Source organism: Conger conger, chromosome 18, assembly GCF_963514075.1.
Source record: "Conger conger chromosome 18, fConCon1.1, whole genome shotgun sequence".
NCBI classification, from domain to species: Eukaryota; Metazoa; Chordata; class Actinopteri; order Anguilliformes; family Congridae; genus Conger; species Conger conger.
This window is the reverse complement of record NC_083777.1, coordinates 7,245,001-7,267,500: the sequence shown is the minus strand read 5'-3', so window position 1 is coordinate 7,267,500 and position 22,500 is coordinate 7,245,001. Positions and strand designations below refer to the sequence as shown.

The 22,500-nt window shown below is 47.3% G+C and overlaps 1 protein-coding gene across 1 annotated transcript in view; it reads right to left on the bottom strand.

Annotated features, from left to right (window-relative positions):
* Positions 1 to 2,553: 2,553 nt before the first annotated feature.
* Positions 2,554 to 22,500, bottom strand: part of pcnx2 (pecanex 2) — a 25,261-nt gene continuing 5,314 nt past the window's right edge. The window contains exons 5-34 of the mRNA XM_061227983.1: positions 21,060 to 22,130; positions 20,628 to 20,781; positions 20,347 to 20,489; positions 19,247 to 19,325; positions 18,872 to 19,007; positions 18,167 to 18,309; positions 17,886 to 18,039; positions 17,314 to 17,346; positions 17,010 to 17,181; positions 16,381 to 16,491; positions 16,199 to 16,290; positions 15,857 to 15,966; positions 15,643 to 15,751; positions 15,236 to 15,328; positions 14,545 to 14,695; positions 14,106 to 14,247; positions 13,308 to 13,485; positions 12,699 to 12,807; positions 12,284 to 12,413; positions 11,710 to 11,768; positions 10,535 to 10,750; positions 9,600 to 9,853; positions 8,902 to 9,135; positions 8,090 to 8,193; positions 7,456 to 7,600; positions 6,629 to 6,859; positions 5,539 to 5,813; positions 4,775 to 4,947; positions 4,028 to 4,455; positions 2,554 to 3,590 (exon numbers count right to left, since the gene is read on the bottom strand). Of these exons, the coding sequence (XP_061083967.1) occupies positions 3,420 to 3,590; positions 4,028 to 4,455; positions 4,775 to 4,947; positions 5,539 to 5,813; positions 6,629 to 6,859; positions 7,456 to 7,600; positions 8,090 to 8,193; positions 8,902 to 9,135; positions 9,600 to 9,853; positions 10,535 to 10,750; positions 11,710 to 11,768; positions 12,284 to 12,413; positions 12,699 to 12,807; positions 13,308 to 13,485; positions 14,106 to 14,247; positions 14,545 to 14,695; positions 15,236 to 15,328; positions 15,643 to 15,751; positions 15,857 to 15,966; positions 16,199 to 16,290; positions 16,381 to 16,491; positions 17,010 to 17,181; positions 17,314 to 17,346; positions 17,886 to 18,039; positions 18,167 to 18,309; positions 18,872 to 19,007; positions 19,247 to 19,325; positions 20,347 to 20,489; positions 20,628 to 20,781; positions 21,060 to 22,130 (5,600 nt within the window). The 3' untranslated portion in view covers positions 2,554 to 3,419. The remainder of the gene's footprint in view (positions 3,591 to 4,027; positions 4,456 to 4,774; positions 4,948 to 5,538; positions 5,814 to 6,628; positions 6,860 to 7,455; positions 7,601 to 8,089; positions 8,194 to 8,901; positions 9,136 to 9,599; positions 9,854 to 10,534; positions 10,751 to 11,709; positions 11,769 to 12,283; positions 12,414 to 12,698; positions 12,808 to 13,307; positions 13,486 to 14,105; positions 14,248 to 14,544; positions 14,696 to 15,235; positions 15,329 to 15,642; positions 15,752 to 15,856; positions 15,967 to 16,198; positions 16,291 to 16,380; positions 16,492 to 17,009; positions 17,182 to 17,313; positions 17,347 to 17,885; positions 18,040 to 18,166; positions 18,310 to 18,871; positions 19,008 to 19,246; positions 19,326 to 20,346; positions 20,490 to 20,627; positions 20,782 to 21,059; positions 22,131 to 22,500) is intronic.

Below are 22,500 nucleotides of genomic sequence, written 5' to 3'. Positions count from 1 at the left end.
ATGCATCCGTATACCTGGAGAAAAGGCGCTAAAACAGGGTGGATATTGTTTAAATTAGGCTAGTTAAGTATTCCATATAATTTACCAAACCAGGCATGAATTGGAACTTGTGAAAGCAGGCGGTGTATCCTCCAGACCGAGCAGAGACATAACTGCACGCTCAATATTACCTCAGGTGAACCCGGGCAACTGCTCCGATGCCGCAGATCCGCGGAACTTCCGCTGAAAAATACTGCTTCCCCGCCACAAGGGGGCACACTTTAGTCCTTTATTAACGCTGTGCTTCTCACATCGATCCATATAAAGAATTCTTAAACTATTTTTATATTAGGTTTGTGTTTTCCTAGTATTAAAAGATTTATAAAATTTTCACTTTAATATAACTTTTTACTTCAGTCAAATTGATGTTTTTGCTCATTATTACAAAAATCTAATTGAAACATTCATGCATTCTACTTCAAATCATGATGTTAAAAGAGCTTTTGAAAAACAGATTTTTCATCTTGAATTTTTTTTTGTAAAACTGAAGTACAAACTGTTGGTCATCATGATTTCATACATTGGGCTCCAGAAATACTGGCACCCTTAATAAAAATGGAGAAAAAAGGCTGCAAATAATAAACAACCTGGAGAATGATCTATATTTTATGTTCAAACATACTGTGAAACTATGCACTTTTATTTCAATACACATGTTTCTTTTTTATTCAGTAATCGACTTTTTTCTGAAAACCACAGGTATAAATAAAATCAAACAAATAGAAAAAATTAAAAAACCAAGCACAGTTATTCAATCGTTATTTCATGCCTTATTTTGGTCATCGTGCCATGGAAATATAAGCACTGATTATGACTTTTTCAAATGAATCCTTGATGGATTTCACGGAATAATATCTGAGATTACAGTATCTACAGCGACACCTTGAGGGTAATTTGGGCAACTGCGCCTAAAAAGAGTGAAACACAGTTTAGCCATGCTGATCCACGGTCTCCTTTTTCACTCTCAAAAACAAAGGGGAACATGTTATAGATATGAGTCCTGAACTCTACTGCACTATAGATATGCTGTAAAAGTGCAGTTTTATGTGCGTTTCATGGGAATAAAGTGTTTTAAGATCCAGTGTTTTTCTACCCAGCGTCTCTCCTCTGGAGGTGTTTGGTTAATTGTGTATGTTGTGTTTATAGTGTTGCTGACTGTTGTTGCTTGTTTGTAAAATACCGGTTTGTAAAAGCCTTGTGTGTGTACAGATCTTGTAGTCTTTGAGTAAATTTGTGTTCTGTAGGGTGCTGGTCAGGTTCTGTTTAATTTGTCTGTTGGCAGTTTGGCTAAATGTTGAGCAGGTGGTGAGCAGAAGGATGTGTCTTCTTGTCTTATACTTAATTGGGTCTTTTGGACCTTTCTAAAGAAAGATCTAGAATATTGCCTTGGTTTTAATGCATTGAAAAGGGTCTTCTGTGAGCATATTGTGTCTAATGTGTATATTTGTGGAAATAAGGGTCCCTTGTATGTGGTAGCGTCCAAGAAAAGTATTTGTTGACTATGTGTGGTATATTTAACTGTTATTGCTCTATGGCGTGTGTTGAGGATTTGTATGGAGTGTGCATGTTCCCCATACAGTGCCATGAAAAAGTATTTGCCTCTTGCTGATTTTTTTTTTGCATATTTGTCACACTAAATGGCTTCAGATCTTCATGCAAAATGTATTATAAGGTGATATACAGTGACACATTTTCCTATTGAACTCAATAAAAAAAATATTCAGGAGAAACAAAAAAATTTTCTTCAGCCAGAAGAAAAAGGATTTCATATCCAACATATCATTTTTATCTTGTTTCACTATAGTCTTATAATATAAATGTTTTTTGTGAAATTTGTTTCGAAAACTCAACTATTTAAAATGCTTTTTCAGCTTTGGATTTAATAAAGCATCTTTTTTTTTTCTTAGGAATATCCGCCCACTTTTCGTGATAGAAAGGGACAGTGACAGATGAAGGGTATTGGGTGTCAAATAATTAATATAAACAACCTGATCTAAAAGTAAGAAAACAAACCGTGACTTATGTGTGGAAGCAGGGTCAGGCTTGTGTGTTGAAGAAAATACAGTATGTACAGTAGGAGTGAGGGTCATCATCGTGAGCAGTTGAAAGAGAAACAGTAACATCCTGCCTGTTAAAATATTCCACCGGCATCCCAGAGGCAGGAAGTGAATGGCGTCTGAAATTCACCCTCAGGGCTGAGTGGGTATAATGACCGCTTTATTAGCCCAGCCAAACTATCGAAGTGATCTCTTTCTTTGACACCTTGCAAGCTCACCTCTTCAAGTTGCTATCCGAAACGGAACATCTGAAGATTGAGATGCAGAACAGTAACAAGCATTCACTTCCTTTTTGTGGCAAGACAAGGCACAGCCGCTACTGTTCCTGAATCATCTGTATAAGATATGTGTGTGTGCCTGCATGTGTGTGCGTGCCTGCATGTGTGTGTGTGTGCGTGCCTGCATGTGTGAGTGTGCCTGCGTGTGTGTGTGCGTGAACACAAGAAAACAAAGACAGTTCTTTAAGACTTTGCTTTATTCTCACTCTTAAATGTGTGGTTGGCTGGATCAGTACGTTTGAGATACTGTTTGTATAATTAATTAGAGGTGATAATGGCTAATTGAGATTTTTTTTTTCTTCCTCTTCTCATGGTAAGTCACATCATAATACACCTTTCTGCTTAGGGAAAGAACAAATGACAATGCCTCTGTACAATCAGTAACACGAAGCATCCCACGGCTGCTCCGTGTTGTTTAATGTCCTTGAAGAGGAGGAAGTGCTAAAGGGAAGTCAAACTCAAGACATTCTCACTGGAAACAGTTGAATCAGACAGCCTGGACAGCAAAATGCAGACCTGGAATTCATCTTTAAATGGAAATACAAGGGTCACGTTTCAAGGACATAAACCAGGCACAACTTCACATAGTTGCTACACACTGTGAAAAGGTGAGTGTAAGACTTTACCAACAGTCTATTCCGTGCACCGACAATCAATTGAGTGATTCTTGAGGTGCTGAAAATGACAAAGTCCTCACATACTGGTCACTGAGCGTCTGGAACATTCTGGAGATTACCTGATTCCACAGCTTCTCCCGATTTAGCACCTATCAGCAGCTTGTGATGTCTCAGAAGCACTAAGGTCCCATGTGACTCGCTGTTATAGTCTCATTTTATGCCCAGAGTCCTCCTTTTGGGATGAGCTGCCTAGCTCTCTGACAAACAGACAAAATGATTTCAACCGAAATTGTGTCACGGCACAACAAAAGTCTCAGATCTTTTGATAAAAAGGTGTTTATTTGTCTCTTGAATAGAGGGCAACATCAGTGTCCAGATTCAGTGCATCAGGGCAAGCATGCTGACCGGTAGAGAGGGAGTCAGTGCGCTCATATAGTCTTTTGTTCGGGCAGTTCATGGAAGGCTGAGGTGGTGGAATCCTCTTGGCTATTGTCTGTTCCCTGGACATAGTCTTTATCGCCAAAGGGGACACTGTCTTTGGGTATGGTCCCCACATTGGAGATGGTGGCATCCAGGCTTTCATAGGCCTCCGAAGTCCACTACAAACAAGGAGAGATCAGATACCATGTCACATGACCTCCGATGTCCACTACAAACAGGAAGAGATCAGATACCATGTCACATGACCTCCAAGGTCTACTACAAACAAGGAGAGATCAGATACCATGTCACATGACCTCTGATGTCCACTACAAACAAGGAGAGATCAGATACCATGTCACATGACCTCCGAGGTCCACTACAAACAAGGAGAGATCAGATACCATGTCACAAGACTTCCGATGTCCACTACAAACAAGAAAATATCAGCTACTCTGTCACACGACCTCCAAGGTCCACTACGAATAAGCTGAGGACAGATACTCTGTCACATGAACTCCAAGGTCCACTACGAACAAGCTGAGGTCAGACACAGCAAAGGTAAACACTCTTTTAGGTTTAGTGAAGAAGGACCAGGGTGCAGGTGTGCTCCTACCTGCGTGCCTCTGCTCCCAGACCTGCAGGAAGGGCCGATGGCGATGTTGACGCTGCTGGAAGACTGGGTGTCCGTGGTGTTGCCCCCCTCGGCCGCCGACAGGCCGGAGATCACCAGGCCGCTGGAGAAGCTCCTCTTGCCGAAGAGCAGGCTGAGGGTGGAGCTGGAGGAGGAGATCTGGCTGGAGCGGTGCTGGCTGGCCGGCTGGGCCTGGGAGCTCACGGGCCCCCCGGTGGAGAGGCGCGGGACCTGCGAGAAGATGGAGGCGATGGAGGTGTTGAAGGACAGCTGGCTGTTGGACAGGCGCTGCACCAGGCCGTGGGCGGAGTTGGAGCCATGCTGGCTGTCCAGGATTGGTCCAGACTGGCTGGTGACAGGAAGCCGCTGCTGCTGAGGCTGAACGGACCGGCTCCTGTACTCTCTGCGCCCTGAGGAGACATTTACACACATCAATCACTCACATCAATCACCAACCACTGACATCAATCACCAATCACTGACATCAATCACCAACCACTGACATCAATCACCAATCAGTGACTGCTCCTGTACTCTCTGCGCCCTCTTACATACATCAATCACTCACATCAATCACCAATCACTCACATCAATCACCAATCACTGACTGCCCCTGTACTCTCTGCGCCCTGAGGACACATTTACACACATCAATCACTGACATCAATCCCCAACCAATGACTGCTCCTGCACTGTCTGTGTGTGATTCTGTGGCTCTCTCTCTGGTACCTGCTGCGTGCTGCCTGCTGCCCTGTGAGGCTCGGGGCCGGGCCGGGCACAGACTCAGGCTCTGGGAGGTGATGGAGTTCTGGTTCTGACTCAGAGAGGAAGAGGCTCCGGTACAGTCCACATCCTCCATGTTCACCCCACTGTTACAGCTGGTCAGGTTGTCCTTCCGCACCCTACAACAGAGAGGGGATAGAGGGAAGCTGCAGAGACCAGAGTGTACGCATGCACACACACAGACACACACGCACACACACACATACACACATACACAATACACATGTGTACACACACACACACACATACACAATACACGTGTACACACACACACATACACACATACACAAACACACACACACATGCAGACACACATGCACACACTCACACACACACATACACAATACACATGCGTACACACACACACACACACATACACAATACACATGTGTACACACTCACACATACACAAACACACAGGAGTACTCAAGTACTCAAATAAAATTGATAACATTCGATAATTCCAAAAATTCATATAATGTTACTGGAGTGAAATAGAGTAGATTAAAATATCATGGTGTATGTACACAATATTGCTTTATACTGATGGAAAAGTAAGGCTTGAAATATCAACTGTAATGGCCTAGAATATCTGCCATAGGCTGCCAGTTATGAGCTGATCTGTGCCATGAATGTTGTGTAACACTCAGACTCTCAGATGGTTCAAAACAGAGCCAGTGAATATTTGAGCCCCCCTCCCGATCACTCACCGCCTCCACTTGGACAGCACCCAGGTGCCCATGTTCTCCAGGCTGATGGGGCCCCCTAGGATGCTGCCCAGCTGCTTGTGGGTGCCCATGTAGGACGTGGTGAGCGGGGACACATACATGGGGTACCCCAGCGGCTGGTCGCAGGACGAGTTGATCATGTTGCGCAGGGCCTGCTTGGAGTTCTGGATGCTTCCGCGCTCCGGGTTACGGTTCCGCAAGAAGACCAGCTCCTGCTGCTGCCCCGCCCACAGGCCCCGCACACACTCCTTATTGATCTGTGGAAGACAGCAGGCCCCACACACACCCCTTATTGATCTGTGGATGACAGCAGGCCCCACACACACTGCTAATTGATCTGTGGAAGACAGCAGCCCCCACACACACAGCTTATTGATCTGTCGATAACAGCAGGCCCCACACACATCCCTTATTGATCTGTGAAAGACAGCAGCCCCCACACACATCCCTTATTGATCTGTGAAAGACAGCAGCCCCCACACACATCCCTTATTGATCTGTGGAGGACAGCAGGCCCCACACACACTGCTTATTGATCTGTGGAGGACAGCAGGCCCCACACACACTGCTTATTGATCTGTGGAAGACAGCAGGCCTCACCCTCTCTGTGAGCCCTCCATGATCTCATCGCTAATAACCTGTCACAAACCACTGATCATAACTGCAGGTTCCAGGATTCCTGCCTTCTTTGAATATAATGTTCCTGTGGCTTCAGTGGCCTGGAGTGATGCCATTTTGTCTTTGTCTTTGCATTACAGAGTGGCCTGAGAATGTAATTGCTGAGCCAAAACAGACTGCATTGATCTGAACAGACCATGTCAATTTTCTCCACAAAAACCCTTCCCCTTCCCAGTACTACTCCCCCAGTACTACTCCCCACAGACACACACACACACACACACACTTACACACACACACACAGACACACACACATCCACACCCACACACACACACACACTCTCACACACATCCACACCCACACACACACACACACTCTCACACACAGGCACACACACGCACACACACTTACACACACACACAGACCCACACACACACGCCCCGCCCCGCTCACCTTGATGACCTTGAAGCTGAGGTGCCGTTTGTAGAGCATGATGATCTTGTATTCGTCCGAGCCGTCGTCCACCATGTGGCGCAGGGTGAGCAGCGTGTCCTGGCTGGAAAGTACCGCTCTCCGCCAGGCGGGGTCGCCCTCGTGGCAGATCACCAGGCTGGTCTGGTAGTTGCTGATGGCCTCGTACAGAACTGCAGGCTCCTCCGTCTCCTCCAGACAGGTGAAGTGGTCCTGACAGGCGTTTGAGGGATTTGTTAGAGATGGCAGTTTATCACGGCTGTTAGGGACCGGGGTTATTTATTCCAAGGTCGTATGTTTCCCTACAGTACCACTCTATCCATGAGCAAGACACTTAAGATGAATTAACTCAGTCCATTTCCAGCTGTATAAATGGATTATGTATGTCAGCTTCGTAAATCACTCAGTATTAGAGCGTCTCCTAAGTGCTTGCTACACAATCACAAGCTCTTAATATCAAGTGCTTTGCCTATGCTTTGACTGCTACCTATTGAACTGCGTGTGAATGAAAGCGTAACCTTGTGGAAAAAGGGATTTTACAGAATCACCAAACTAGACACCTTCCAGCAACGTGTCGCTGTGTACGACAAAAAAGCGTTAAATGTTAAGATGCTGCGTTTGTATGACTTTCTAAACCATTCCTCCTTTCACACTTCCTTGTATTGTTATGTATTGCTGTGTGGCTTCAGCGTTTATAGGGAGGGCATCTCTCGACAAAGAAACGTTTATCTCATTGAGACCTGGTGGTAAAGCGAAGGATAAATAAAGTGAGTGAAGTGTAAACGTAAAGGTAAACCAGTTTGAAGTACCTGGTGTAGTTTCAGGCTCATCCTCACCCCCGGGGCGAGCACCTTCTGAAGCAGGTCCACGTCGGCGAACACCCACTCGTCCTTGGTGGCGATGCGGAAGTCCCCCTTGAACAGGGCGTTGAAGCCGTACAGGAAGGACTCCAGGCTGCTGGGGAGAGGCTGTGCTCAGACTAGGTTTGTGTGACGCGCAGAGGCAGCTCATACCGTGGCACTGAAACACACTGCAGAAACGTTGGGAGAGCCCCATGGCTTCCAACTGGAAAAACAAGGCGTACAGCTAAGGACACAAGGAGGAGCTGTCTCCAGTCCTTTGTCCATTGTCTCCGCCTTGTGGTAAGGTTTGGAAACTGCATCTCATATAAACATGACTTACTATACCAGCTGTGATCTAGCAAAAAAGCTAAAAAAAAAAAGTATACACACTGCAAGCTTGCATTCGTATTGTCATGTGATTTAAGACCACTGCAGAGTCTTATTTCATAGAAAAAGATCAATTAGAACATTATGACTAAATTAGACACTTCAAGCTCAAGACTGACAATTGTGCCCCATTTCAAGCCATACACATTCCACCTCGAACAACTCTGATAATAGTGAGCGCTTTCAGTCCACAGCCTCGGTTCAGTGTGCTGACCTGTTGGACATGTTGTGAGAGGCTGTCCCCAGGGATCTTCTGCCCAGAACCGAGAGAGCGAAGCAGAGAGTCACCAACGGAGAGTCCTCATCACCATCCAAGGGCTGGGGAAAACATACAGTCACTTTAGGACCTTTACCATAATGTCTTAGCATCATTTCTCAATATTTTGCATTCTATTTCATTTTTTTCGATAAGGAATCACTGGGCAAACATTTTTCTGTTACCCCAGAAAGTGAGGTCCATCATGATTAAATGAATTTCAGTATACAGAATACTGTATATTTAGTGAACATTAAATATACTGTTCGGACATTAAACCAGGCTTGATAAGGTGTTAGATTTAGGCAATTTAGGCAGTAGGTACACTTAGGGGTAGGAAAAGGCGAGCATTGCCGGGCTGAATGGCCTGTTTTTCGCTGTTGCCTTATGCTATGTTATGTTAAACACGTGCTGAGTCTGTAGCATCGTGGCAGTACTCTACTACAGGTGAGTACGGCTGAAGGTGCGACGGCCTGCAGCCCGTAGCCCGTAGCCTGTAGCCCATAGCTGTAGCCCATAACTGTAGCCTGTAGCCCATAGCCGTAGCTCGTAGCCCGTAGGCCGTAGCCCGTAGCCTGTAGCCCATAGCCGTAGCCCGTAGCCTGTAGCCCATAGCCGTAGCCTGTAGCCCATAGCCATAGCCCGTAGCCTGTAGCCTGTAGCCTGTAGCCCATAGCCGTAGCCTGTAGCCCATAGTCATAGCCCGTAGCCTGTAGCCCATAGCCGTAGCCCATAGCCCGTAGCCCATAGCCCAGACGGTGGCTGCCCACCTCGTCCTGCTTGCTGGCACAGAACTGGATCCACTCCAGGTACACACTGCAGAAGCTGGCCCGGGTCACGCCCTGCAGGCAGTGCACGTAGTCCTCGTCGATCTTCACGCTGAACACGGCCGGGTCGCGCTCGATGTAGTGCCACTTGTTGTAGGACTGCAGAGCCTCCAGGATGGAGGGCTCTTTGAGCCACTCTGCCAGTTTGGGCGAGTGGATCAGGTAGTACATGACGCTCTGAAGACGAAGCCACAGGGATAAACAATGCAGGCAACTATTATGTGTTATCTGTCACACGAGGTTAGGATGTAATCTACTTTTAGCATAGGAATGATGGTTAAGTATGTCCTAATACGTAAAACTACCATAGAATTGAAAGATGATGTACTTCCTTTTTGATACAAACAAGAGTAGGTATAAAAATTCCATTTTTCCATTCCAAACCCCAATTTTTTATACTCAATACTTATGTTCTCAGATAAACAGGTCTTATGCTCTCAGGTAAACAGGTCTTATGTTCTCAGGTAAACAGGTCTTATGCTCTCAGGTAAACAGGTCTTATGTTCTCAGGTAGACAGGTCTTATGTTCTCAGGTAGACAGGTCTTATGCTCTCAGGTAGACAGGTAGAGGCGTGGCCGCACGATAAGGGCGTACATCGTCCTATAAGTGGCGCGTATCGGCCGATAAGACGGAGGAATACCTTCAGGTAGAAGGTGACGAGGAGCTTGCGCAGGTCGTACACCTGCAGCATGGTGGCGGCGTTGTTCTCGCTGATGCTGTAGCCCTCCAGCAGGTACTTGGTGGTGGTGACCTCCCAGGCCAGCCAGCGCAGGTTGAAGGCGGCGTTGCAGGACAGGACGTGGGGCAGGTGGCCCGGCTCACAGCAGCAGCAGGAATCGTCCTCCTCCACCCCCTCCGTGATGGCCTCCACCTCCCTCTGCTGGCAGTACGTGCCTCCACACAGAGAAACACCCAGGGGCACAATCACTAGCCTGCCACGGCACCGAAGAGAGCTCGACAACAGATAACACTCTCTGTGAAAGTGGGGCTACTGGTGGAGGTGATGGTTCAAACCAGAGAGCTAAGAAGATGTATACAAACAGGGTAGTAGCTGCTTCAGTCTAACTTGCTTGGGAAGGTGAGTTATGGTGCGTGTAAACAGGGCAGTGCATGTTTCAGTTTAGCTTGCGTTGAATGCCGCTAGTCAGTTTAATCATTCCAAAATTGCTGAGAACCATTCATGGACATATGTGGCGTATTTGAGGAGAGAAATTCTGTGTATTTGTGAAATATATTTTTGGAAAAGGGAAGTAATGAGAGAAGCTAACACTGGGTACACGCCCCCAGCTGAACTGACACCCCTGACTGAAATAGCGTCAGGAAGGTGAGTAACGACTTTAATAGAAAGGGATCCTTAGGTGACTTCAGCACTGATTACACTGGATAAACTCTGGAGAGCTGGAGCAGGCAGAGGAATGACACTTTCCTCTGGTTGTTTACCAGTCTCTTCCTCTTTATTGCCTGGGTCTCAAGTGTGCCAGCACTGCTTTCGAGCTACGACTCATTCTCACGATTCCTTCTGTATCTCCAAATCCCAGTGACCACCCCGACCACCGCCCGCCCAGCCCCCGGTACCTCTGAACTCCAGGCCCCGGAGCTGGAAGGTGACCAGGCCGTTGCCGATCTCGATGAGGTGCACGAAGGCGTTGAGGTAGTCGGAGGCCAGGATGAAGCAGTCACCGGAGCTGTAGTTGCCCCAGCGCCCCAGCAGGAGGTCCCCGCACAGGGAGTGCTGCAGAGAGCGCGTCAGGTACTCGTAGAAGATGGAGTTCAGGTTGTTATCGTCACATCCTGGGGGCATGCAAACGCACGACACACGCTTATCCATCCGTCATCACGAATCACATCAACATGTACTCACACACTCCGTCATCACGAATCACATCAACATGTACTCACACACTCCGTCATCACGAATCACAGCAACATGTACTCACACACTCCGTCATCACGAATCACATCAACATGTACTCACACACTCCGTCATCACGAATCACAGCAACATGTACTCACACACTCCGTCATCACGAATCACATCAACATGTACTCACACACTCCGTCATCACGAATCACATCAACATGTACTCACACACTCCGTCATCACGAATCGCATCAACATGTACTCACACACTGCAGTGTTCATAACCATTCACATAATGCGATTCATTTTCACATTTACATTACTTTTGCAGCAAAGAGCAAAGAAAGATTCAATGTGTCAAAGGCTTTGGAGAGATTAACAAAAAATGTAGCACAATGCGTTCGGTTATTCAATGCAGTCGCAATATTATTTACAACAAGAGAGATGGCATTAAGAGTGCTATGCCCAGTTCTAAAGAGCTCAGCAAAGAGAATATAGACAAAAATATCTTAAGTGGATCATTTTCCAGAGATTCCTGTGAATCTTTGCCGAAACACGATCATTCAGAGATGGGTTGATAATTATTTGCTATTTTTAATGTCACCCTTATGCAGTGGAAGAACGAGTCATTTTCTGTACTTTTAGAATTATGCAGGATGAGATAGAAATGGCTGAGTGCGTAATGAATCTGGATTAATTATCTTTGGCAGCAGATTTTTGGCATCAATAGCAAGAAGTGCATCAAGTGCTGCTTTGGAACTAAGCAACACAGGCTAAAAATATGTGGAAATATAATTGCATGACTCAGTACAAAAGATTATATGTCTGGCATGGGAGGAGAATCAAGAACAAGAGGAAATCCTAAACTATGTTTAAAATGAACTGTTACCTGTATCCTTGTCGATCTGAGACACCAGTCTGCTGTTGGAGTTGTCAATGCGCTTGGTGCTGGGCAAGCACAAACAAACATCATCATTTTGACATACAAATAAAGTGAATCGCAAACATCAGTGTATTACAATGGCAGTGGGTAAAATGGCAGTTAAACGCATGTCAGCTGATATCATACTAGTGTAGGTTTCTGCATGCTGGTTTATTTTTAGCGAAATCTCTGTTTTTGAAGTGATGTGGATCTCTGTGCATTATTCATTGCTGAAGTGCCTTTTCTCAGCTCAGCCACTCAGCCGAGTCCACTCTCCGGCCTTGGAAAGAAGAAACCTAAACTACATCATCCAGAATGTACCATGTTCACAGGGGTGCTCACCAGGGCCACTCAATTCAGAGCTGGTTTATTCAAAGTAAAAGCCTGAACTACAACAGAAAGCAACACTGTACAACAGAACTCTATGTGGAAGACCTGGGAAATTCACTGCTCAGGCATACAGCCTCCACTTCTCTTCAGCTGCAGGATTTTATGGCTGAGGGGGCATGACTCCCCCGGGCAGCCAGAGGGCGCCACTCACTTGTAGTTCCTCTCCCAGAACTTGACGGGCCGAGGGTAGGAGGTGATGAAGATGGCACTGCCCAGGAAGGGGCTGAGAGGGGTGTAGAACAGGGTGGTCACAAAGGTCTGCAGGAGCAACATGGCAGAGTCTGCACTGCACGTGAAGGAAACGCATCTACCAATCACGGACAGATAGAGAACACACAGAACCCCTCCACCAATCACGGACAGATAGAGAACACACAGAACCACTCCACCAATCACAGACAGACAGAAAACTCCAAACCCCTCCACCAATCACAGACAGAAAAACCCCAACCCCCCCCGCCACCAATTACAGACAGTCAGAAGACCCCAAACCCGGCCTCCAATCACACGGACAGAGTTGAGATTCTTTCCCTCTGGAACTACTGTCTGACTGTTGCAAAGGATACGAGGTACAGCGAAGGGCTGAGCGAAGGCGTGAAACGCACTGCCCCAGGATATCTGCCACGGGGCGATGTACACCATGATAAAGTTCAGTTTGTACAGAAGATCCCACAGCTGGGAAAAAGAGAGACGGCAGCATCAGCAACAGTTCAGCAAGCTGCTAAATTTCTATTTACATCACGAAAGGAGAGTGACTCATAGATAATCTATTACACACTGTGGCTAAGCTTATTTTCATCTGGCAGCACAAATGTTAGAAATTTCACACCATAACTACATTTAAGCATTAACAATACCATTTCTGTTAGTCTTGTTATTCCTGCGAAGTGGTTACGGTACATGACTGGGACCCACAAGGTTGATGGTTTGATCGCTGGTATAGCCACGATAAGGTCCTCATAGCAGTTGAGCATAGCAATTTCAAGGGGGGATTGTCAACTACTTAGTCTTATCAAGTCACTTTGGATAAAAGTGTCAGCCAAATAACAATGTAATGTAATATAATATGAAAATTGAATCTAGAATGGCAACTGTCCAGTGAATCAGGGGACGGTTTTTTTTTCCCGCTTTGCCGTGAGACAGGCGGGGGGGGAGGGATGGGTTATCGGACTGACCTTATGGAAGATGATGGACATGAGGAAGAAGTCCAGCAGGAAGGTCTCGGAGGCCTTGCTGCAGTCAAACTCGAAGAAAACGACGGTGAAGATGAGCGTGACAAACTGGAAGCTGGGATTGCAGAAGGAGCTGCGGAGAAGCTTCATCCCAGCAACTGTCATCAACAAGACATCACAGCTGGAGCGAGACACAGACACCTGAGAAACTCAGACAGGCCGGGCACAGGGCAGGAACACAGGGCACAGGGCAGCAGTACAGGGCAGGAACACAGGGCACAGGGCAGCAGTACAGGGCACAGGGCAGGGACACAGGGCACAGAGGAGGAACACAGTGCTGTGCCCTGCTGCTATGCTACACACAGCAATATCCTATCTCTGCTGCTAAGCCACATGCAGTTAAATACCACATTCTAACGGAGGGCAGTGTGTATTAGCAGGTCATTTACACAGCTCATTGGTACATTATACCACTCTTTGGTTCCATATTCCATTCTGATTGGCCAAGACGGTATTGTTCACTCATATCAGTGCAGCAATGCCCTGCTTTTCCCCAGTGTAGTAGGGTGGCAGATGTTGACATGAATGTCCCAGACACTGCGTCTACTCAGCCTAAATGCAAATAAACCTGCTTTGAATAACAGGGAGGTACAGTAAACAGCTATGATTCAACCATACTGCAATGCTGATGCTGTCCTGAAAGTGGAACCACTACACCATTTAAACTACTTTTAACCAGACGGTGCGAGAGGTTCCAGCAGCTCCTACACAGAAGTTTGAGAGAATATAAGCAGTACTCACTGGATGCCCAGTTTCTTCCGGTGACTCAGGGAGAAACCGTCATTGGTAAGAGCACTGAGGACGATGGCCGGGTACACCACATACTTCTCAAAACACAGCAGGCAGACGTAGAGACGCTCAAACCACATCAATTGGGCATCATCTGACAGACAACAATGAGAAGACAGTCTTACAGCTCCACAGCTCAACAGAGATTAGGGGTTCCGGTTTAGGGGTTAGGGGTTCTGGTTTAGAGGTTAGGGTTTAAATAAGGGACACTCAAATCGTTGTGCTGCTGTTCTCTGGACAATCAGTGAAATTATTGGACTACAGTCTGTGAGGCAGTAGAGAAAACCAGCTGTACAACTACAGACCTTGAGTATCTCTGTTTTAAGCTCTTAGAGACTCACCTCTGGGCACAAACTGGGAGTATCTCTGTTTTAAGGTTTTAAAGACTCACCTCTGGGCTCAAATTGGGAGTACTCCTTGCTCTTTAGCACAGGTTGTGAGATCCAGAGCCAGGGGTGGTGCTTGCGTAACTGTGGTATCAGGTAGTGTGTGGTGAAGCCTACGGTACCAGCCAGGGCATACAGCACTATGGTGACAAAGGGCTGTGTGACACAGAGAGGATAAACACAGATTAGCACAGGAATCTGAGGAACTCACACCTTACACAATACTGAAACTTCATGTGTACACTGTTAAATAAAGTGTGCTAATACACAAACTGGATATATTGTGATGGCTCTAAAATATGATGTTACTTGAATCTTTAATTTTCAAATCTACCAGTACCCAGTATATGCTATTGTTACCCTCTTAAAAGTGCACTATCTTTTTTTTTTTTATCAGTGCATCTCTCATGTAATCTATGCAATATGACTGTCATGATAAAATTGTGAACGAGATACGTAAATTTATTATGTTATTATTGTGATTTGGCATATTATGGCAAAATAAAACACAGGTGAATTAGTGTAAATGCAGATTCTAAGACCCATCATTCCACAAGCTAGCATGGCCACCGCTCACTATTAAAGTCTGTATCCTGCATAACACAGTGAGTCTACATAGCTGTACTGTCTGGGTTCTGCACGAATAACATCATTATTAACATGATTGATCAATGACAGAATGAGCAACAGGGTCACCTTTAGGGACAGGAACACGGTGCTAGCAGTCACGGCGAAGGTTAGCACTGAGGCTAAGGTGCACACCACCAGGTCCGAGTGCAGAATCTCCTTCTGCCAAGAGACGGACACCAAAAACATTACCGTCAATAAATAACTCAAAGTGAACATGAGTCATCTTCAGTGCAGGAGCACGTACTCATAAAAGCCATCGTAAATGACTTAAGGAGCAAAAAATGAGGAAGCCACAGAGGGAGATAAGAAGATGAGCCTATTGCTCTGAGCTCTCGTTAACAGCATTTGTGTCCTTATGCTCAGGCCTTACGTGCCGTTGGGGTGAGTTCTGTTAATGCACCATGTCGTACGAGAGGGAGCGTTCACTTTGATTCATAAAATAAGCATACGGGAGTGTATGGTGGCCTCATTACCACTGAATTCCTGAGTTTCTCCGGGAGGGGATCTCCGGCCTCTTCCACGTCGGTCTCATCCTTGAAACCTTCTCCCAGAATGGGCATCAGTTTGGACTTTATCAGAGACCTGGGTGATGACAAACACACAGAAACGCATGGGGGGTGACCCGGAGGCCCTTGCATCGGGACCCCAGAGACCGTGTTTTGGGGTGCAGGAAGGCAGGTCACTCACATCAGTACAGTAGGGTCACTGCTCTGGCGGCTCAGGTGGTAGGATAGGACCACCAGGAGCCCGCAGAACCCGGAGAACAGGGCCGGGATGTGCTGCTCGTCCCAGGGCTCCTAAAACACACACCACCGACCAGCGTCAGTCAACTGAAACCCACAGGCCAAAGAGTTACGATAAATTACACAGGCATCAAAGAAAGATATGTTACATCCCTCAGTTAAAATCCCATTTGAGACAGTCTAAGACTCCATAGGTCACACTAAACAAAGATTCTTCTCAGAAGGTTCAGAAAGCACCTCGTTCTTTTTTCCGACTGATGTGAAGCGGCCTTTAGATCAGCCCTACCTTGAGAGCTCCAAAGCAGAAGCCATACAGGACAGACAGCGCAAGCAGGCTCCTCGTGATGCTGTAGACAGCCGAGCTCAGTCCCGTGGCAGCTGCCCGGAGGAACAGAAAGCCACAGTGAAATGCGCTGCATTTCCCTCTAACGCCAGGGATTCGGTGGAGCTGGGCCAAGGGGGACCTACCTGTCCCTCCGAAGAAATGCACGTCGACCTGCTCCAGCAGGTAGATCACAAACGTGTTGATTTGGGGGAGGAGGCCCACGAGAAATGTAATCGGAAAACAATATGTAAAGCCTGCAGAGAAGTAAAACGTGCATTTTTATTGCACACATAAATACAAGTATAAAACAGCACATACACACACCGAGCACTTTATTCGGTATTTATTAGACTTCTACTGCTGCAGCCTATCCACTTAAAGTCATGATGCGTTGTGTGTTCTGAAATACTCTTCTGCATACCACTGTTGTAATGTGTGGTTATTTGCATTACTGTCACCTACTGTCAACCTCTGCACGTTTCTTTCTGCAGAACTGCTGCTCACTGGATTTCTTTTGTTTTTTGCACCATTTTAGATCACATTTCTTCCCCATTCTGATGGTTGATGTGAACGTTAACTGAAGCTCCTGACTTGTACCTACATGATTGTATGCATTGCACTGCTGCCACACAATTGGCTGAGTAGATAATCGCATGAATAAGTAGGTGTACTACTATAAAGCGCTCGATGAATGTATAACAATAATGCATTTAAACATGCACAAACATACACACAGTTTAACTGCAACTGTAAATAATCAAAATATACTTGCCCACTAAAATGTCCCTTGTGAACTGAAGGGCGTCAGACAGCACGATAGTTATTCCGTACACAGTCGACACGGGGAGGTCCTGTCTCTTCAGGATCAGCTCCAGCACCCAGATGAGGCAGCAGAACATGCAGAAATAGGCCGCCCGGCTGTACGCCACCATCTGGTTGTGACCCTGAGAAACCAGCCAGAATGCAGACGTGTGACCGGATGGGTCAGCCACCGTCTTTTCGACAGATGGTTAAACCCGCTACAGGACCTAACATGCTACATGCTAATATGCTACAGGCATAACAGACACACTCACGTGGGTTGGTGAGGCAGCATCCGGCTGAACGCTCTGCAACACAAAAACATTCACAAATCAGACGATCGTCACGCAAAACTGTAACAGCTACAATATTGGAGTGCCCTGTCAGTATTTATCTCATTGGCTGATATGTCATTTCAAGTTGGTGGGACATATTTTACCAATGTATCACGTTCATATTTCACCATATCCTTATTCTTACCGCAAAGACATGTTTCTGAGTTAGTAAAAGGGCAAAGGAAGAGAAATCTGTCAGGGCATGCCTCACTGTACATCAGTATTTCCTCTGACATTTTCAACGTCATTTTCCTCCAGGGGAGGATCATCTCCTGCTTCGTCTAATCAACAGTACGTCGCTCTGGATAAGAGTGTCTGCCAAATGCCATTAATGTAATGAAATGTAATCTTGCATGATCCTGAATGATCACAATTGTTTAAATGCAGATCATTAGATAGCAGTTAAATAATTGAGAGCAGAGTACATTAAACAGTCAAGTTGGCAAGTACAATGATGCTGCTTTCAAACACATAGTACGGTACATAACAAAACAGGACAGAGTAATATTTACCTTTAACAATGAGTAGTGGCAACTTGCAATGACCAGACAGAACTGGAACACCCAGATGTCCTTGAAGCATCCGTTATTCAACAGCATGAACCCAAGGAAGGCAACCAGGAATGCCAGAATCACAGCCACCATGTTCTCCAGAACTAGCTGATTTCTGAATTCAAATATCAGAGTTAATCCACTAGCTCCCATTCTCTCTCTCTCATATAGAGAGGTACTGTATACTGCAGCAGGGGAATCAAAGCTGGGGAGATGTTACCCGCAGCAGTGTTGATTCCTACCTGTCTAATAATGCCAGCAGGGTAAGCCGATCATATAGGATGTTCACCCACTTCCCAGGAAAAAGCTTCAATTTGTAGTAGAACTTTCTGGAAGGCTTTTCTTGCGTAGATGTTTCAGAGGATTCCTCTATGGAGTCCTCCTCCTAAAGATAAGGAGAAGATAATAAGGTATTGAAGTTAATGTAAATTTCACCTATGGCCTGTCAGGTAAGGGGAAGCCACACGTCTAACCCTGTTAGACCCAGGTGTGATACCAGGTAAGTATCTGAGGTAAGGAACCTCCAGCAGTCTTGTGCCTTCAGATTATGCCACCTCACCTGCTGTCTGCGGAGGTGAGACGTGTCTGAGCCAAGTAGCCTCCACCTGCCCTAGTATAGGTGGAGCAGTTTGCCAGGTATAATCACGGGCACTCCAGGTATCCCAGTCTAAGCTGGACACAGTGCTGGATACTCTAGTTTTCAGGTCAACTGTGAGCATAGGCGGGCTGAATGTCCTGTTCTTCTCACACTAGTGCATGATGAGATGCAGTCATCTTACCTGACTAAAACTCCCCAGGTGAGCCAACGGTGTGATCTAACCCTCACCCCAGCGCTGCAGGGCTGCCGTCCACATCAGTCTTATGTTGTTAATTATTCAGGTATGGCCAGTACTAATATCCCCAGTCTGGATAGAGTGACAAGCTACGGGCCAGGAGACAGGCCGTACCTGGAAGACCTCGGGATGCGTTCTCCGTGGGCGGAGCCGGTGTGTTGGAATGATTCGGCGCTGGAACGGGCAGTCGGAGTGCCCCCCCGCCGGCCCGTCCTGGCACTCAGAGTTGGACGATGTGGACAGAAGGTCACTGGCCACACGAAGGACAGGGGTTACCATGGTGATGAATATAAAAATGGTAAAAATGAGCAGAGCTAAATATATTCACAGAACTGTATCCTTTTTTATTATTATTTAATGTTGTTGTTGTTGTTGTTGTTCTTATTAAGGACATGGCCGATATTTCTTCCATTCATAACTGAAAATATGTCCTTTGATCCTACATAATTTGCTGTATGACTGTAATGTGTAATAAAAATGTTTCCTGACCACATATTGCCTGTAATCAGTTCTGCTCCAAGGGGTAAATTCAAAGCTCGCTCAGCATACAGCTTGCGGGGTCTGTCTCCTGCAAAGGAGAAAAGAATAAACGCTATTGCAAATTTCTGAAAGCTAGTGCTGTAAAAGGGTTCGGAAACGCTGTAATTCCAAATTAAAAATAACCAGGAAATGATGACTACAAGACACTTAATTATGAACAGTGTATCACTGATAAGATAAACCACTCACTTCATACTTTCGTTATCTAATAAATTACATTAGCAAGTATTTCAGTTCAGTTGACTATTGCTCATACTTTGTGATTCAGGGTAAATGAAGTGTCTGAGGTTGGTATCAGGAGACCCCCCACCAGGCTCTGAATAGCAGGAGGTCCGCTCCCCAGGCAGGATCAATTTCTCATCATTGTGCCATTTAACGCTTGGCCCTTTCCTTTATATTAAATACTTGTAGGATGTGAGGGGCGGAATCATTACAATGTTCGTGTTACCATTTTATAGAGCACAGTATTTAAGGCTGTCCACTAATTCAAATGTATATCTGAAGGCACATTTTACATTGAAGTGACAATTCATCAGCTTTTGTGGGAGGTCAGTTTTCTGATGTAGCTCAGTGTGATAGTTCCCTCACACTGTGGACTGTAAGGAAAGCCAACACAGGTACATGCAGGAGTTCCCATTCACTGTGGGCCGTGTGGAAGGTGTATACAGGTACATGCAGGAGGTCCCACTCACTGTGGGCCGTGTGGAAGGTGTATACAGGTACATGCAGGAGGTCCCACTCACTGTGGGCCGTGTGGAAGGTGTATACAGGTACATGCAGGAGGTCCCACTCACTGTGGACCGTGTGGAAGGTGTATACAGGTACATGCAGGAGGTCCCACTCACTGTGGACTGTGTGGAAGGTGTATACAGGTACATGCAGGAGGTCCCACTCACTGTGGACTGTGTGGAAGGTGTATACAGGTACATGCAGGAGGTCCCACTCACTGTGGACCGTGTGGGAGGTGTATACAGGTACATGCAGGAGGTCCCACTAACTGTGGACCATGTGGAAGGTGTATACAGGTACATGCAGGAGGTCCCACTCACGGTGGACTGTGTGGAAGGTGTACGCCTCCTCTTTGGAAGTGGCCTCTGGCCTGCATATGACCTGGAGCATGGAGCTCTCCGACTGGGAAGTCTGGGAAGGCAGGGAGTCATAATCCGGGTCCCTGTCCTTGTCCGTCTGAGGACTGAGCAGGAAATAAGGGGGGGGGGGGGTGATTTGGAGGTAGCGCCAGTACCATTTCATCTTTCACGGCCGTGGGACACAGCGGTAAACCGTCAGTCAGTACAACCTTCGTGCAGATGAGCTCACTGTAAAGGGTTACCTGTCTGGAGACACGATGGGGATGGGTTTGTCTGCTGCTGCACTGGGAGCGCCTGTCACAGCCAGGCTAGAAGGAGCTTTCATGCACTCCTGTCGCCTCTCTTTCTCTGCCTCCTCCTCCTCCCCCTCCTCCTGCCTACCTGCAGTGCTGTCCTCTGGAAGATGAGGACACACCAGAAATATCTCAGGCACAACAGACATATGCTTTATGGGATATTCTCGGATTCACGTCACACACTGAGCCAGAAATACTGCACGTGTTCAGAATAAATATACAGAGGAACTGAGGCCACTGTCATGGAGAGGGCCTCTGAGAACTGGATGACACTGAAGACTGCACACATCAGGTCACTCAAGGCAGAAGGACTGGTAAAATTACATGACCTGTATTCATGAGAGGCAAAACGACCACAGATCCCATGACGTGATTCACCTTCAGGGGAAGCCCTCTCTCCATCCTCCGCAGGCTCCTCGGGGTTCCCGGCCCTGGTGCTGCTGATGGACTCCAGCAGGGAAACAAACTCCAGGAAGTTGGACTCGTTGGGAATCTGGCCCTCCTTCGCCTCCAGGTCGGACTTGGAGGAGGTGAGGGTGCGCAGCTTGTCCCGGGCCCGGTCGGCACTGAGGACCGCATCTGTGCCGCTGTCCATGCTCATGCCCCTCACGTGGGTCCTGGCCCCTGGGCCGTACCTTCCGGGCGCCGAGGGGATCTGCAGGAAGCCCTCGGGGTCCATGCTGAGCTCCGGCAGGTCGGTGTCGTCCGGGTGAGAGCGGACGTCGATCCCCGACGAGCTGTTGTCGTTGGTCAGCTGCGGGCTCAGGTGCTCCAACTCCGGGTCGTTGGGCTCGAAGTCCCGGCAGTCCTGGGCGGCCGAGTCGGAGCTCGCCGGCTCTTTGGCGAGACGTTCGCCTGGGAGACGGGCTTCGGCGGGACGGTCGGTTTCGGGCTCCTCCTCGCCTGCCGCCCCATCGTCCTCGGGAGAGTCGAAGGTAATGACGGGGATTTTGATGAGGCACTCGCCGGGGGCCCCGGCCTGCCTCTCCAGGCCCATCTGGGCCGAGCCCAGGATGCTCAGCTTCACCGACTCCTCCAGCTCGGCGGCCGTCTGCGGGTCGCAGCTCATGGTGATGATGATCTTCACCGTGTCGCGCTCGTCCAGCCGGGCCGACGGGCCGGACGTGTCCACCAGGACCACCGCGATCTCGTCCGAGCAGTACGCCTCCTCGTCAGGCAGGGGCGTGGCGGCGGCCCCGTGCTCCAGGCCGGCCTCCAGGGAGTTGTTGTTGGGGTCCTGCGTCGGTTTCTCCACCTCCTGGCTGGTCTCCTCATCGCTGTCTTTGGAGGGAGGCAGGCCTTCGTCCACTGTGTCCCTGCTGGAGTGCCCCTTCTGTTCGTGGCCCTCGCTCGCCGGGAGAGCCGATGGGTCTTCTACGGCAGGTCCGTCTTCGGCCAAACAACTGCTCTCTCCTGGCTTTTCGTGATAGGGGGAGCTGCCCAAGCCTGCTAAAACACAAGAGTTCCACAAAGATACCCTTCCATGAGTCAGCCAGGTGTATTAATGTCGTCTTTCAGGTGGAAGGCGTGACTTTGCCGTAAACGGTGCCATTCAGAAAATCCTGCCTCTGAGAATATGTAAATGTGTATGTGAATTGTCAATACCTCACCAGAAATATGCCTGATAAAAATTCCCATCCACTAAGGATTGCTGAATATGAATGACATCAAACCTTGGTTCCAAAGACTGTGAATCCGTCTGTGAATCTGTGAAATATGTAACAGATTCAAGCTGTGTAATAACACCGTGGATGTTTTCTATGATTTCACTGAATTAATTTCATTTTATTTTTATTTCATAATAACAGGTTTTCTTTCA